The sequence below is a fragment of the Strix uralensis genome, chromosome 5 (genome assembly GCF_047716275.1).
Source record: "Strix uralensis isolate ZFMK-TIS-50842 chromosome 5, bStrUra1, whole genome shotgun sequence".
NCBI lineage: Eukaryota > Metazoa > Chordata > Aves > Strigiformes > Strigidae > Strix > Strix uralensis.
In genome coordinates, this window is record NC_133976.1 from 28,043,780 (window position 1) to 28,060,999 (window position 17,220).

The window sequence follows — 17,220 nt, forward strand, 5'->3', positions numbered from 1 at the left end:
TATTGTCTTTCTGTCTCTTAGTTTGTATGTGTGTATTATCTCTATTGACACAGAATACTAGAAGCTTATTTCTGCAATCATTTCCTGTACAATATATTTACAAAGTGTCATGTCTTTCGGTAATCACTGTTTTATTAAAACTTCAATTTCTTTTGTGATAGTAATATAGAACCAAATAACGATGATTTCTGTAGAGGTTGATTTTTTTTTCCTTTGGCAGTAATTTTGGTGCTGAAAAATGGGATGCTACTCTTGCAGTTGGTTCTCAACAGAGTGAGTCAGCTGCTAAGCGCTGCGGGTCAGAGCAATGGGTCTCAGCAGTTAGGATCCTTTATGCGCTGAAGCGGTGTGAGCAGCAGTGGGGTAGCTTTGTGAGGAGGTCAGGCATGGATTTCGTGAAGAGGAACGCAGATGGAAAACATTTTTTGTAGTGATCACAGGAGTTGCAACATCAGGATTTGTAATAACAGTAAATCTTTCTTTTTAAAAAAAAGCTATAAGAAAAGAAGAAAAATTCTGACATGCTTCTAAGCCATTTGTTCTACATTGAAAATACCCTTGGAAACGTCAGACCTTATTTAGATCAAGAGTTAGCAGTGTGTTTCTGTGCAGGAAGATCTTAGGCACAGTGTGCTATAGCATGTTTTGAGATACATTTTAAGACTGTATGCTGTCTGTGAGAATCAAAAGTCTTCTGTGTTGTACTTTGAGTGAAAATCTGCAGAAGACAAAGTAACTTTGATCATCTGTTCATGGTTTGAAAGTTAGGTCTCTTGCTAAATTTAGCATTGCCTTTCAATGCCCTCATTATCCTTCTTTTCAGGCTGCTGTCCTTATCTCTTTCGATCTGCATCTTTTACCTGGTTTATTTCTACCCGCTATCATTTTGTTTGTCTGTCTTTCAGTTCAACACAGTCTGTGATCTTCACACATCTTTACTCACACAGTATTTTGCAGATCTCCTAATTGAGTCTTACATTGTGTAGTAACTGTTAAGCTCTCTTGTTAGGCTATATCAGTTCCTGCCCTCAAATGGTGAAAACCACATAATCATAAAATAGTTTGCACGTGAACATATCAGCTTCTCCATTGGCTTCTTATTTGGATTGTGATAGACCATGCAGAAGCATGGCAAAACTCTCTTCATGAGTTCAGGGCTTCACTGTATCTTCAGGTTCTTCCTGTGATGCTACAAACAGCACTCCTCATACATGACTTGTAATAACTACTCTCAATGGGCAAAATCCTTTTTCTTCATTCCTGTGTCTTAAGCAGAGAGGTTTTACATGTGCTATCTATGATGGACCACGCTGCTCCATGCTGTGCTATACTCCCATCTATTACCCCTTTCCATATCTTTAAATTGTATCTCGGAAGTTATAGGGAAGCTTCTAAGGTTGCATCCATTCCACAGGCCACTATGTCAGTGAAAAGACTTTAAATTTAGTCCCTATCTGGATATACTACACTCCTTACACATGGCTCAATCTCTTCAACCAGAGGAACATGAAAGATTATTCTCAACCAGCCGTGACCTTGGTAAATCCTAAATATTCCAGCTTTCCTCTTCAAGTCAGTCCTGAAAAGAAAAGCTTTCAGCATGTCTCTATGATTCTTATTTCTTGCCAAAGAACATGGAATATGTTCCTTAAATGAATGTCTGAGTCCATCAGACAATATTTGCCTCAGCTGCTTAGTGGCTGAGCATGAGTTCCAAAATGAAAAGTGTGAAGAAAACTGCTCCATCATTCAACAAAGGCAGCAACATTCATCAACAAGAACGAAATCAGAAGGCCTGAATTTATGAGGTGCATCTATTCCCATAACACAGCTCAAGTGATTTACAAAACAAATCAAATCCCTCCAACTTTTCAGTAAAACTGGAGAAGCAGAAAAGACTCTACAGGTGGAAGATGCTTGTGGAAGCAGCCAATCTGGAGAAAGGATGAGGGACCACTTTCTTGGTGCTGACTGCAGCTAAAGTGATGTTTATGATGTCCAAACCATAATTAGGAGACTTCAGAATTACAAAGTGGGCTGTTCTTCAGAAACTTGGAGTCAAAGTGGCTGTTGAGGCAACATGAGGGGTGTTTGTGCTGGGCTGTAGCAAAGGTAGACTCAGAAGGCAGAAGTTTGCTTTTGCATAGTTATCGGGAAGAAGGAACTTTCAAGGATTTAGAGGAACAGAAGTCTGGGAGAGGGGAAATACTTCCTCAGCACAGTGGTAGTCCAACTGTAGTTTGGCTAGTATTAGCTCAAAAGCGACCTGGGATGCAGTCCCCTGTGTCATGCAGTGCAGTCCAGGCTTAGGAGAAAGCAGAGCACAAATAACTGGCAGGTCCAGTCAGTGGCACATTCCTTTTCCAGCTGCAGAGGTTGCACCAAACTCACAGGCTCATCACAGAGACAGCAACAGTAATTGTAGGCCCCTGAACATATCAGGGACCAAAATTCATTCTTATATAGTATGTTTGAAAGGTTTTGGGAGAGGAAACTAGGAAAACCCATTCACACATTAAAGCTTTGATCACAATGAAACGGAACCTCTTGAGAAAGAAGAGAAAATAACAGGCAAGAAAGTTAGACACCACTTGAAAAGTCTCCAGTTGCATTTACAAGGATTGTGTTTTGAGATTGACGTAAGTCCTGGTGAATAAAATTAGTAGTAATATTGTTTATCCTAGGAACAGGAAACTGGTTTTGGAGAACATGAGGGTTTGTAAAGGAAATGTGTTACTGTATTGCATTGCACGTTGCTTAATTTGCAAGATTTTTAGGCAGCAATTAATTGTCCATTAATGAACAATTGTACATACAGTTCTAAAGTGTTTTGGTTTTTTTCCAGATGTTAAATCATAGCGAAGTAATGGTAGAGTTAAAATACCAGATCTATATCAGAAAGAGGAGAAAAAAGTTACCAGAATACTTTTTAGATAAAGTAAATATAATGAAATAAATTATATAGTTCTGAACTGATCTCCAACAGTTAAGGCCAATTTGGAATTAATCATAATGTGAGGAAATGTTTTAAAAGCCACCTTTTTCAAGAGCTGCCACATTTCAGAAAAATAACTTAAACCTGTTGCTTGAACAGAGTAGAATTCAAGAAGTGCGGAGGCCATCAGGTGTTTAGCAGCTCTGACGCTGGTGTAACAGGCTGAGGGATATAAGGCTTGTGGAGGAGGTGGATCTTAAGAAAGACTCTGGAAATAGATATTTAATGAATTAAATACTAAAGTTGGTAAGACACCAGTTAAGCAACTGTGAAAGCAAACTTTTTTTTGGAACAGCAGGCTTGTTTGACCCCAGTAAGATACTGAGCAGTTCCTGCTAATGACAATTATCAAGCTGCTTTGTGTAGTTATTTTGTATGTAAGGTTTACAAAGATGGCTAAATATGTACAGTTCAAGTTCGTTTAGGCTAACCTTGCTTGGCTGTTGTTGTCCTAAGAGCTTCTTAGTGCTTGGCCACCCTTCTCCTCTGTACTTAAGGAGAGCTGCAGATCCTCTGCAGAGTAATTTCACTCTCTTCAAATTTTTTGGTTTCTTCCTGGCAGGCTGTAAAATTAAATCTTCATGTGTAGTATTAGAATCAGCATGCTCTTCTCTTTGGCTGTATATTGTACACACACACACCCCCTTTTAATAGTACAAGTGTGTGTGTTTAGTAACAAAGTGCTTTGAGATGAGTAGTTTTTCCTATCTGTTTTGTTTTATCAAATGTATGCAAAGTGAAGCACCTGAAAAGAAAAATTCTCTTATGTAATGCTTAGCCTGTATTTATGAAGGTCATTGTTTGTTCTTCTACCGTGCTTGGGTTATAGCCTCATTTTCTTTTCCTTTTTTTCCCTCTTGTGCTCCATTTTCCACCATGAACAGCATGTGCAACTTCCCAGCTTAGCTTCAGGCAAACAGCCCTGGGAGCTGTTATCCCACCGACAGCAAGTACGTTTATTCCAGAAGGTAACATGCTCTTCTCGACCTTTGATGGGAAACAGATGCTGTCCTCCTCCTCATTATGGAGGCTGGTACCAACTTGCCTCCTGTTCCAGCCTGAACTCCAAAGTAGCTGAAGCAGTATGTTTGGACTGAAAAAATAACACGGTCTTCTCCAGACTTTTCCCACTTGCCCTCGGAGGGCAGAGAGAGAAGTATTTCTGCAGCATCTTGCCTGGGCTCTTTGGGACAGGCAGTACGGTGGTGGTGGCTGGGTACTGATGGCAGAAGCTGTCTCAATGAGTAGGGTGCTACAGGGCAAGGAGCAGTCAGTGGACTGACTCATTTTTTTTTCCTTCAAAGTGCTCCTTCTGAGGGTTTGTATCAGCAGCTTCCACATATAGCCTGTCTACTACGTGCTCCTCCTGCATTTACCTTTGCCTTTTTGTAATGTCTCCTTGTCCACTCAGACCCCTCCCAACTGCAATAATGACCCCCAAAAATTAATGCTACTAATTGTGCAAACTTTGAAGCGTGATGACACAGTGGTCTTTTCCTGCTGACCTTTCTGTATCATCTTGTTTATTTAGATAAAAAACTCTCCCGCATGGTATGTCTGCTTCTCTGAGTAACATCCTGAAAAAGACTGATCCTTGGCAATCCTCCTGGGGCTTGGCCACGCTGCAGCAGCCCTGGCCTCCTGGCCAGGCTTGGCCGCGTACGCTGCAAAGACTTGTACAAACAGTGAGCTGGCTGTGTGAGAAAAGTGATACACAGTGTGAGGGGAACAATTTGAGGGAGTAAGGGGGATGGAGAGGGGATTCAAAAGTGATGCTACATCAATATACAGTTGGTTTTCAGTTCCTATAAAGGCTGAAACAGGCAGAGCTTAGTGGTAGAGAAACAGTGACATGGCATAATTGAGACTCAAGGGTATCCAGAACTCTCTGTAGCAACAGGCATCACTTCATGGAGCAAATCAGGCAAAGCAAGGCGATGTTCTTGCAGACAGAAAGGAAAGAGATCCAGGTCAGTGCTAGAAGGTGGACAAGAATAAAAGCACAGTATGAAGGTCTGGGCAGGAAAAAGTAAGACAGAAAGAAGTAGTATAGTTGCAGAGGAAATATGTAATGAGGGGCTGAAAATACGTCTTGTGGGACAGACCTAGAGGGAAACAAGAGTGGGACGGGGTAAGCAGCTGCTCCAGAGTGAGCCCCGGCACTCACAAGCTCCAGCCGGACCCAGCAGCACCTTGAGCAGCTCCACGCTCGGTGCCCAGCCACGCTGGATGCTGCCACAGGCTCGGGGCACGGCCGCTGTGCCTACAGAAGGCCTAAAAGAGGTTCTTTCCAAGACTCGCATGTGCTGCTCTCCGCAGTTTTAGGGCTCAAGCAGAGTGAGATGTAAAGCTCATTTATAACCACTTCGTATTTGCAAAGCATCTGCGTGGCGGTGCTGCCAACAACCTGGTAGCGGCGGCGTTAGACGGGCTCTTTGTGCAGACCCTCCCCGGCCTGAGCGCTCCCGCCGGAACAACCGATCCGAGAGGGACCGGCCGGCGGCAGCGCCTCGCAGCGCCCCCCACAGCCCCGCGCCCGCAGCGCCCCCCGCAGCCCCGCCGCTCCGCGCCCGCGGCGCCCCCCGCAGCCCCGCGTCCGCAGCGCCCCCTAGCGCCGCCCGCAGTCCCGCGCTCCGCAGCTCGGCGCTCCGCAGCCCCGCGCTCCGCGCCCGCAGCGCCGCCCGCAGCCCCGCGTTTCACCGACGGGCCTTTGTAAGCAACAGAAGGTATTTATTAAAAATGAGGGACACGTTTTGACAGGCAGCAATGACCGAAGTGGAAAGAGCAGAATAGGTCTGCGGTATCCGCACCGGGGGTGGGGTTGTAACGTTGTACAGACAGTTTTGGTTTGTTTGGTTGGTTTTTTTTATTTAAAGAAAAAAATAATGTAAAATGTTTGCATCACTAAAATACTTTAGTGCACAAAGACAGCATTGGACAGTACCTGGCCTAACTCTGGAGCTGCCCTCGTTTTTAACAGCTCTATCATAATGTGACATCAAAGACTAGTAGCAAAAAAACCCCCCAACAATCCAAATATAAAACTTTTTGTACAAATATATTTTTATAGTACATAATCACCTTTAAAATACATAATTTTCTTAGTAAATGTTTGCAACAATATTAAAATAAATAAAATATCCTAGAGAAAGTTCAGTTTCATCATAAAACTGCAAACCAGAAGAGTATAAAAATTAACTTCATTATTAAAGTCTACTTCTGAGAGGTTTCTTCTTTTTGTTTTAGGCCAGAGTAAGAAGCATGTAAAGGTGCCAGACCTATGCAGACTATTAGTGTTCCACTGCCAGGAGTCCTACCGTTCACTAGATGCTGATGTCAGCCCGCACTCATCCCGCTGCGAGTGTTGGGTCAGGTTGACAGTCTCCTAGGTTTTAAGAGGAAATTCTCCCTTAATCGTGGAGATATGAGAGATGCTGACTGGCTTGCAAGGCAATGTCCTCTCTTCCTTCATTCTCACCTACGCACATGGAGTGGTGCGTTGTTATGAAAGGGCATTTGGCCTTTTCTGCTAAGTTGAAATTACAGTTGCTTCATGGAAAACAAAGAGGAGGAAGTTTTCTGTGCACCCTGCTGATATTGTCCCTTAATTCGTTTGCAGGCAGTGAATCCAAGGAAGCTTTTTACATTCTGATTTTTCTATTTTCCACCCAGGTTTGATTATTTTTCTCACACTCTTCCTGCTGTCTGGACCTCTCACCCCAGCAAGAACATTTCTAAAAGTTTTCTGAAATGATTATGTTGGCCAAAGCAGGTTACTTCTGCTTGCCATCTCATTAGTACCAACCGAAAGCAGCTTTTCAAAGGAAGTCTGGTTTCACCATTAAAAGTGGCAAAACTTCAAAGAACGCACTCAATTAACCATGGAAGGGAAGAAATTCCCAAATGCACATGTAGCGGCTGCAGTGAACACCTCCTGCAAGGTTCAATTTGTGCATGGCTCCCGCAGGTTCAGAAATGCAGGCCCTGTCATCGTGGGGCATTGCTGATGATTCGCTCCATAAAGAGGGTGCCCACACCATGTCTCACAGCCTCGTCTCCTGCACTTCTTCCTCTGTCTCCTCCTGCAAGGCAGTGATTTTGGGTCTAGGTTTGCGTTTGCTGGAGTTTCTGTGGTGCACCGGGAGTAGCTTAAGGCGATCGGCGTGGCTGATAGCTTGCCTGAAGGAGCTCTTTTCATTCAGCAGCTTCTGAATGGATTCATACTGCCGCAATTTATTGTCCTCGATTACCTGAAGAAACATATCGCTCTGTTAGATGGGCAATGGTGGTGCTGACAGAGTTCAGCTAACACAACTAACAGAGCAGGGAAGAGACATGAGGACATATCAGAGATCTTCTAACAGGAAAAGCCTGGTTTACAGCTTGCAATTTCTAATTACAACCCTAAAACCAGATGTTAAAATTTTAACATGTGGAAAAGGTGCCTACTGGTCAAGTTCCAAGGTGCCACTGGGCTTGCTGGTTTCTCCTTGCAACTTGATTTTTACCTCAGAGATTGTTTGTTGAAGTCTCCAGGTACCATGGCATTTCCCTGGCACTGCTGAATTGCCAGGTTAAGGAAGTGTTAACTGCAGAAAACAGAGTGACATTGCAAGCAGAGAGAGAAGGCTGCCAGGAAGGTGCCAGGCCTTCTTTGCTTGCTTCTTGCCAAACAAGGAAGCGCTGCTGGCCTGTGTTTGAAGGAGACAACAGGTTTGCCCTGTACGGCTGTGCCAGACTCCCCTGCCAGGCAGCAGACAGGGAAAAATCAGGCTCCTCCACTGGCACTGCAATGCCAGCACGTCTCAGATGAGGGCACAGCTCTGATGGGAAAGCTTTTAGCAGCTCTGTTGCTAAAATGTCATACGGATGGTGGGAAACCTCGTCTCTGGGCCGAGGCCGCCTGCCTGCGGCCCCGACACAGCCAGGTGCAGAGCAGGCTGCGGGCTGGCGGCAAGGCTGGAGTCCAGCACTTGTACAGGAGCTGCATGTCCAAAGGGGCATACAACCTGCCTGCTTCAACTTCAGGCTGTATTCCTCCTGCTGTGCTAATACACCCAAACAAGTACACACGGAAAACAATGTTTCACTCTTCTAATAAAATGAAGGTCCTCTCTGATGGAAGAGTCAAGAAAATAGAGAGGAAGGAACCTCAATTTTGAGAACAATTACATAACTTGCCTTTTATTTCCTTTACTAACCATTTTTATATAACAAAGGAAATATCCCAGGACTCCAATACTTTGTCACCTTGGTTAAATGAGAAAGGAATATTCAAGTGGCTTGATGAAGGAAATCAGTGATTCTGACAATCAGATGTTTTCTCAGGAAACTCCTCTGCCCCATGGAGCCTCCCATTGCTCAAGAGCAAGTGCAGTTGTTTCTGAATTAGCAATGGTAAGGCTCTGTGAGATGCTGGGATTTTTCTGGAGCTCCTGAGTCAATTGGCAATATAAGGCACTTGGATCAGCAGCTGGGTAACCTACACAACTGTTCTGGCTGAAAGAAGGAATCCAGCTCTTCCATAATGTGACCCAGCTCATCTGAACACAGGTGTCTATGACAGCTCATGTGAAAGACCAAACAGGAGCCTGATGCTCTTCTGCAGGTGACTAGGTTGTTCAACTGCCCCAGCTGACCCTCATCAATCCAGCCAATTCTGCTTGGTGTGTTTTGCATGTCCATCAAATATGATGAAACAACAGTATGTGAGACTACAAGGAAAGCTCACCAAAAATCGCTGGCACTCCAGCATTGCCTCCAGCCTGTGTTCGGAGAGTATCACCGTGCAGTTGGCAAATGCATGCTTCAGAGTCTTCCTGATCACTTGGGAAGTTCTGAAAGGCAAACAAGCATCAGCATTTAGACTGCAACATATGGGCCAGCACAGCTCATAACTTTACTGGTGGTATTTAAATAGTCTAACTGCGTGTTGTAAAGCTCACGTGCATGGACCCCAACTCTCTGCAGTGTCTCAGTGTGCTGCATTTCTCCTGTGAAAGTGCATATCAGCAATAAATCTGAGGTTGTAACTAGGTTTCCCTGATCCCCCATGCAGAATTACTAACATACATTACTGAAATCAGGTTTAGTAACGGACCAGACAAGTTACAGAAGGTCTCTTTCAGTGGTACTGCCTCACTGATTTTCTTATTTCATATTAGAAGACAGAACAAATGATCAAAACGTACACAGGGTCCAGGTGAGCACTTGGTTCATCGAGCAGCAAGATTTTAGCTTTGCTGAGGACTGACCGGGCAAGGCACATCAGCTGTTTGTGGCCGTGACTGAGGACGCAGCCTCCATCCACAAGAACGAAATCAAGCTGGCCTGGAAATTGCTCAATTACAGACTTCAGCCCAACCTGCCGCAAAGAAAAAGGACAGGAAAAATCAGTGAGATAGTTACTGCTGATTTTCAGTATGGCAACCAAAGCCTTTAACTTCCTTGCCTTTCATTTCTGACAGTGAAAATACAAATTTATGAAAAGAAGAATCTGTCCTATAAAGACTACAAGCTAGTAGCTGGATGATGTGAAAAGCACTGAAACATTTGACTCTTAAAACATACTAGGATTTATGTTGGGAAGCTGAGAGTTAATGCTTCATTTGTTTGTCACATACAATGAGTTTTGGCATTTTGACCAAAACATTCTGTTTTAGCAGGCTGGAGAAAGCAATATATTTGAAACTTTTTATCCAGCAGCAACATACGTCATCGGAAATGTTAAGGACTGTGATTTTTGAAAGAAAACCATGCCTCTGGTTACTAGGAGGGTAAAAAGAAACAACCAAAATTCACATGCTACATTACAGCAACAGAGAAAATAACCCAGGTCACCATGGCCTTCGTCTCTATGGCTCTGAGACCATTTCCATCTGCTTCTTTTGCTGCCCCAAAGGTCTCATGCACCTTGTTCATACTAATGGCATCACAGCCTTCCCCCTAGCACTGCTGACAAAATGTTTAGAGGGGTGCCTGGCCAAATGAAGCTCTTGGACCAGAAACCAGAATCCAGTCCAGGAGATGTTTTCTGACTGTTTCTTTCAGTGCTCCTTTTTGCTCTCATTGAGAGATGCATTTTGTACACCCCAAAGCAAAGCTTCGCATCTTCCACAGGTCCAAACCAACTGTGCTCCTTGGCCTAATCAGCAGCATTTACAGAAAAATGTTTGTAAAATATGAGAACTAGGAAACATACGTGAGTTGCATTGCTCCAAAAGACGTTATAAAAATGCAATGCAACCTGAGTTGTTTATGAACAGCCCCCTTGAATTTTTTAAATATTACCGATCTGCAATGAATTTTCATCCTAGGGAAAAAAAAAAAAAAGGAATTCCTCCTCTGTGTTTCCATTTCACATGGAAACCATATTGAACTGTGGTGTGGGTGTACGTCTGTTGAGTTTCTGAAGAGTTCATTATTTTATTTATAAGAAAATTAAGGCCACCGCTTTGTTCCTCACTCCTCTTTCGAACACACATTGTGTCCTTTAAAGACATTCTGCAACTGATGGCTGGAAAAGGTGCTTCCTTCTTAAAACTGCGTAAGGTCTGTCTGTGTACCTGTAGCTGACTGCAAGAGTAAAACTTAGCCTCAAAAGTTGACAGATTCAGGTGCTGAAATAAGGGGACAATAAAAAATGAAACATCTGACATCTGTTCAGACAATGCCTTGCTCTCTGCAGCTGATTGCAAGGAGCATAAAAACCTGATGCTGATGTCAGCAGGATCCTCTAAATTCTCAGCAGCCAACATGGATCAGGGATAAACTGACAGTTCATTTTCCTTCTGTGCTGTGCTCCCAAAGTTACACGGACTCGCTGTCACTAACAAGCCAGAATTCAAGAGCATGAACTTTGTAAACTATCCCATCACTCCTACTAAAAAGTATTACAGCTCTTTTTCTTTTCTATTTGTTTTGCCCTCTCGCCAGTGCAATGAAAAACTCTGTATCACATATGGATCTGCCAAACTCCTTAACGATAAACACTTCAAAATAAATTTTTTTTTCATGCCATTAAAAATGAGGTTTAGCTCTTTAAAATCCCAGGCTCAATTCACATGCACAGTGAGAATAATCCTCAAAAGCAGAAGTAGAGCTTGTCTTTTTCAGGAAAGGGGATGTTAATCCACACTCCATCTCTTACCCAGCCTCAGAGAAGCAGAGAAGCACAGCACTGAGCAACCTGCTGCCTCTGCTAGGACCGGCTGAAAAGCTCCTTCATATCATTTAATCCAAAACGTCATGATGTTTTTATTTGACAGTAAATTACTCATAGAAAGTGTCTACTTTCCTCTTTTCCAAACATAGGGAAGAAATTAGATAAACCCAAAAGAGCGAGAGAGAGCAGAGATGGAGTTAACCTTCTGGATGGGAAAGGAGGAAGCTTTTGGATTAACTCCCACACTTGTAAGCATTTTCTGATACTTGAGACTTGCTATGAACAAGGAAAATGGCACCAATTCATTATTGAGACTGTATTAATTAGGTCATCCCTACCCTGGAAAGAGAAATCTGTGCTCTAGGCTGCAGCTCCTTCCCTCACATAACTCTCACCTGCATTATCTCGGGGCATTACATACACCTGTGCTACCTATTAAGCACTATCAGAGCTAACAGTTGGCACCTGACAATGGTAATGCACAGGGTTCAGCTCAAAGTGGAAACAATTGGAAAAAATCTGGTTCCTAATTTTGAAAAAAAAAAAAGATGCTAAAACCTCAACATAAAATTAGAAGGAAACCTTCAGGTTCATAAAATCTAATATTCCATGATTCTTATTTTCCATGGAAGGGGCAGCTGCCTGTGACACGAGCAGTATGTAAGCCTCAGCTGGCTTTATGTTGCCCTGAAAATCACAATAACTAGAAAATACTTCGAGGAAAGATTTTTCTAAGCTGAGTATAAATATTTCCTATTGCAGTAACACCAGTCTTATTTCTAGGACAGACATTTAGCATTTTTTTTCTGGCCTCCAAAATGTTTACTAGTCATTTTAACACATTTTGGTAGAAAAATGCCTTGCAGAGATTGCGTATATTTGCCAAAGCATTAAAATGAGAAAAGATTACAGGACGTTTTGCTGTATCAGCTTCCTCTGCTTTTCCCTCAGGGTCACCCAGCAGAGCCAAACATAAAACCTCCCCTACACTAAATCACTGCATGAGGAACCCAGACTGCGCTGTATGGAAGTTTATCTTTTTTTTTTTTCTTTCCCCTGAATGTCTGACAAAGGCGTCTTTTTATTAGGTAATAAGGAAACATGGTTTATAGCACAGCATTATCTTTCCTCAACCCTTTTTTTTCTAAGACTCTATATAAATGTAACATATGACAATCATTTGACCTACACTGCACTCTGCTGTAACCACTTAATCAGAGGGATACAAACAACACTGAACAGTTTTACCTCCTCTGCAACTTTCCATATTTCTTCATCATTCCATTGCCCATAAGGATCCAAATTCATCCGAAAAGTTCCAGAAAATATGAACACTTTCTACAAGAAAAAAGATAAACAGACACAGGTAGATAGATACCCTGAAACATTGTGTAAAGCATCGTAAATTGTAAAGCTTACAGAGAAAGAATAACCTGACGCCATAGAGCTTATTGGAGGTTATTAAAAATTTTGGAAAACACTGTTCCAAAAAAAGTGATTTTAAAAATCCTTATGCTCAGTTTTTGGCAATTGTCTTAATAAAAACTTACCCAAACTTGTCTGAAAATCAGTAAAAATAACATTTCAACAGTTTTGAGGATAAAAGATTGCCTGTATTTCCATTTTTGAACAAGCCTTTTTAAAACCATTTTTGATTCTTTATGATGTGAAACATATTCAAACAAAAATAAGATCACTGACCCAAAGCGTGTCTTCCCACAGGTTTTTTTTGAAACAAAAAAACCTCCTGGACATTTGTCGGTGTTCAGGGACAGTGTCCCAAGTTTGTTTTCATCAATGAATTTTTCTAATCAATTGTATCCAAATATATATAAGCATCATGTATTACCTGACATTTCATCATGTCCCAGTCCTACCTCAAAAGAGGATTTTTTACTCTCTCTCACTGTCACGTCATTGAGATGTGATGCAGCATGACCTGGTTCATGACTGTAGCAGCAACAATCTGCTCTTGTTTGAGGCTTCCCTGATTGATGCTATGGCCCATGCTCTCTCCCTGCTCTGTCCCGCACCTCCTTTCCTGGCACTGACAGTGCATCCTTCTTGCACTGAAGTTTACTACTTAGTTCTGCTTTTCTCATCAGTTTAGGCAAGCAGATTTAAGCGAACATCCCTCAGGTACATGTTTTGTAGCTCAAAAAGCAATGACTCAGACAAAGTTAAATATTTGTTTAATCTCTTTTTACATGGGGTGGGTGTATCAAATTCTGGTGGAAATGAGGTTCTTCAAGGGGCACTGAGGTTGCACAACATTTCTTATGAGATAAAACCAAGCTGTTGCTTTCTATGCTGTGAGGTACACCTGCAGGTTGTAGCAGGGAGAACTTGCTCTCAAAGAATGTAAGTGCGTGCCTTACCATTTGCTTGCTCTTTCCTTGTACATACGGAACAAATACCAAGAGGAAAAATTCGAGACAATTATTTTCTTCTCTTTTGTCTTCCTAAAGAAAATATTTATTTAGAGAAAAATGTGTTGAAATGCCAGAGATTCACAGTCACATAATTTCTTGGAGTCTTGGTAGTCAAACGCTACCAAAAGCAGTGAAGGACTAGCTGTACCAGCAGAAAATGGCCAAGAGAATATACTTAGCAAGTACTTTCCCAGAGTTTTGCCAGTCTACTACAATTTCCATCTGACCTAACCTGGAAACTTGGCATTCTTTCATCAGATTTCAAGTGATTTATACACACATTTAGATTAATCATTTAATTATGATTAATTAAAAGCTTTAATGTGGCAGAGGAAAATAAATTATATTAATTAATTTGCTTAATTATGTAAGCCATTGCCAGTAACTTATTTGGTGTAAGAGAGAAGGAAGTACCTGATTCAAGAGACCAGAGGAGACAAGCAGCTGCACTGGGGTGCCCTGCAGTCAGCAGGGTGGATTTAAGTACGATGATACCTTCACCACACTGCCAACACCACACTGACAGAGCTGCAGCGGAGGCAGCAGCACACACAGCTAAAAGTCATAGAAGCACTTTTGGTAAAGACTAGGAGAAAGAGTAGACTCTTTCCTTTATAATCATGATTGTTAATAACAATTAACGCTTCATTAAAGTGCAGTGCAGCCCTTTTCCCATGGCCTGCACTGGTTAGGTGCCATGAGCAGGGCAACGTATTTGCAGCAGGATTAGATTCTCACAAGTAGTGGGTGCGGTGGAAATAATAATACTGTGGAAAGTATCAGACGTGGGTTTGTTCACACTTAGCGCGCCATACATTTAACTAATGGAACAGGTATTTTCATTTCTCAGTGGTAAAGAATAGTTAACCAAACAAACCAGTTTTAAAGAAGATAGGGCTGAATACCATTCCTGCTGAAGTGTGGCAGGCAGAGAAATAAAGGGAACTACTTTCTTCAGAAACTGGTTATTCCTAATACCTGTGCTTTCAAGAAGCAGGGCACTAAAAGCAAGCTATTGCCAAAAGTACTTTTTTTTTTTTTTTTTTTTTTTTCCCCACAAGGTAAATATATCATTGTCCTAAATTCTGGTACTTCTCTCTGCATTTCAACACCTGCTTCCTCCCAGCTCATTAGAAACCACATAGGGTTCACTTGAGTAAATATCATGTGAGTCACATGGGCAGTTTAGACTCCACTTCAAAAGCAGCAGGAAAAAAACCCCCAAAATTCTTAAAAGCTAGAAGTCTAAAGTGAAAAAAAAAAAAGTGAATCCCATGAACTCATGTGTTGTTTATAAATATAGAAGAAGTAGGAATAAGGAGAACATTGGAAAGGGGAATGGATGGCTGGGGAGGCTAGCAACAGATTTGGAACTATTTCTTTCTTGGTCACTTGTTCAAATTCACCCAGGGTGATAATGAGTGTGATCATACAACAAATAGTTTCTCAGACCTGACATCCACCCACAAGCAGAACGCTGGGGAATATAAAGATGGTCATGTTTACGTTCTGGCTACCCCAAATATTGTAAATCAACCCTTCTGAAGGGCATCAATTCCCCCTCAGTGGCTAGAGACTCTGCATATTGATTATGGTGTGGGATACACCCAGGTTGTGGCAATAAGATTCCTAAGTGATTTAAGTGTTATGTGGAGAACCAAGACCCTGGAGTACCTAAGCAAACACATATAGAAGAGTAAAGGATCAGTTAAGGAGAGGCTGCTAAGGAATGAGAGTATCCTGGCTGTGACCAGCTGCTGTTGCAACAAAAGACAACCTGTGTGCAGGTCCTCAGTGAGACCCATGGACCCTTGTTCCCATATGCCCCAGGGCTGGAGAACAAACACACCATCACCTGGAACCAGACACCAGCTCCAAGCACAGAGAAGTTAGAGTAACAACAGTATGACCTCCATGTAGCCTCCTCTGCTTCATATATATTATGACAACAATATCAACATGAAAGAAAATCAAATTGCTATGTGAATACTTTAGTATTAGGTACAGAGTTAGAGGTTTCATTTTGGTAAGTGTCCTTTAGGGGTTTTACACTGACGTTAAAATATTTGCAAACAAGAATATGAGCACGGGAGCAAATAAGACTTTCTGCAAGTTTTTTGGGACCAGTTCTGTAACGTTCTCCTCTGAAGATGCTAAAACCTCTTCCTCCCATAGAGCTTACTGGTAAACACAAGTGACGTGCTCTTGGCAACACTGAACCCATGATGCAGAAAACCACCTATATACTGCCCCAAATGAGCATGTAGGGTTGTTAATTAATGTCCCCTGGTGCTCTGTGCATGGGTCTGTTGCAGCAGATGCTCCCCAGTATGGTGATGCTGACTTGTTTCAATGCCCTGCAGGAAGCCAGTCCCTGCAGGACCCTCTGTGGGACCACCTTTGGGGAGCAGCACTGTGCAAGAGTGCCCTGGCACGCTGCAAAACAGCCACACCCACGACTTCCAAAAGTGAACAGCCCTGAAGGGTGTGAGAGGCAATGAAACAGTGCTGGAGACAGACGGGCAGAGACACAGACAGATAAAATGAACAAAAAGTGAGATAGCTACTGAAAAATTGGAACTACAAAGATAAAAGTCATGAAATATCACTTCTTAAGTAAAATAAAGGAGCAAAAGTGATTTGATTTTTTTTTTTTTTTGTCAGCTGGCAGTCCCACAAACTCTAGTAATCTCATTCTTCATGCTAAGCTTGATTTTAACTCTATAGGGAGTTTTTACACATAGAAAACAGTGTGAGATCTGCCAGGGTGTAGTGGAATAACACTCAAGAAGACACCAGAAGTCATCCCCTTCCTTTGAGCTAGCAGCACCATATGGGTCTCAGGTTTCTCCTTATTTATTTTAATGGAAAATGGACTGCAGGTCTCCTGTTCTCCATTCAAAGGCAAATTTCTGAAGGCATTTTCTCAATTTGACTCCATTAAATACTTCAGGATGCAATCTGCATGAGGACTGGCATGCAAAAGAGCCTTAGCATGTTGAAACCAGATGCAGCTGGATGTCCTCACCCTGGAAATGGGGTGGGGAAACTCTTGCAGAAGGAGCATCAGAAAGGACTGCCCAGAAAGAAGGGATGATGGGCTGTGATTATACTTCAAATAGCCTATTATCCCTGGAGTAATTGCACTGCATGAGAATGACAAACATCCTGCAGGCACAGCACTGTGGTCAGGCTGTGCTTCAGCAGTGCAGGCGTGTGAGGAACTACAGGAAGGAACTTCCTCGTGGTTGCTCCAGGAAACATGTTTTATATGATTTATCCCTTGCCACTGCAATGCGCTGACAGTTGGATTTAAGATACTGAAAGAAACAGGCTTTTGCCTTTGCTCCAGCTCAGCATGATCTCTGACCATCCTGCAGGCCTTTCCGGCATCGCCTGCATGGAGCAGACGACAGGCAGTGTGTTAGGACACTGTGTGTGCTATGCAGGTGCGCATCAGTGAGGTTCCCACAGAGGAAAAGCACTTTTCTTCTAAATTGGGAAATTTGGGGAGAAGGAAGAGGAGCGGGGTGGAAGGTTTTAATGAAGAAGAATGCCCCAGGTAGAGCCCCGTTCTTGTTTTGTTAGCGAAGCCTCTCCTGGAGACAGCAAATATCCAGGTGTTGCTG

General features: G+C 42.5%; 1 protein-coding gene across 1 annotated transcript in view; it reads right to left on the reverse strand.

Annotated features, from left to right (window-relative positions):
- Positions 1-5,860: 5,860 nt before the first annotated feature.
- The window catches only part of CFTR (CF transmembrane conductance regulator), a 91,671-nt gene continuing 80,311 nt past the window's right edge, over positions 5,861-17,220 (reverse strand). The window contains exons 24-27 of the mRNA XM_074869342.1: positions 12,408-12,497; positions 9,187-9,359; positions 8,727-8,832; positions 5,861-7,245 (exon numbers count right to left, since the gene is read on the reverse strand). Coding sequence (XP_074725443.1) covers positions 7,039-7,245; positions 8,727-8,832; positions 9,187-9,359; positions 12,408-12,497 — 576 coding nt within the window. The 3' untranslated portion in view covers positions 5,861-7,038. The remainder of the gene's footprint in view (positions 7,246-8,726; positions 8,833-9,186; positions 9,360-12,407; positions 12,498-17,220) is intronic.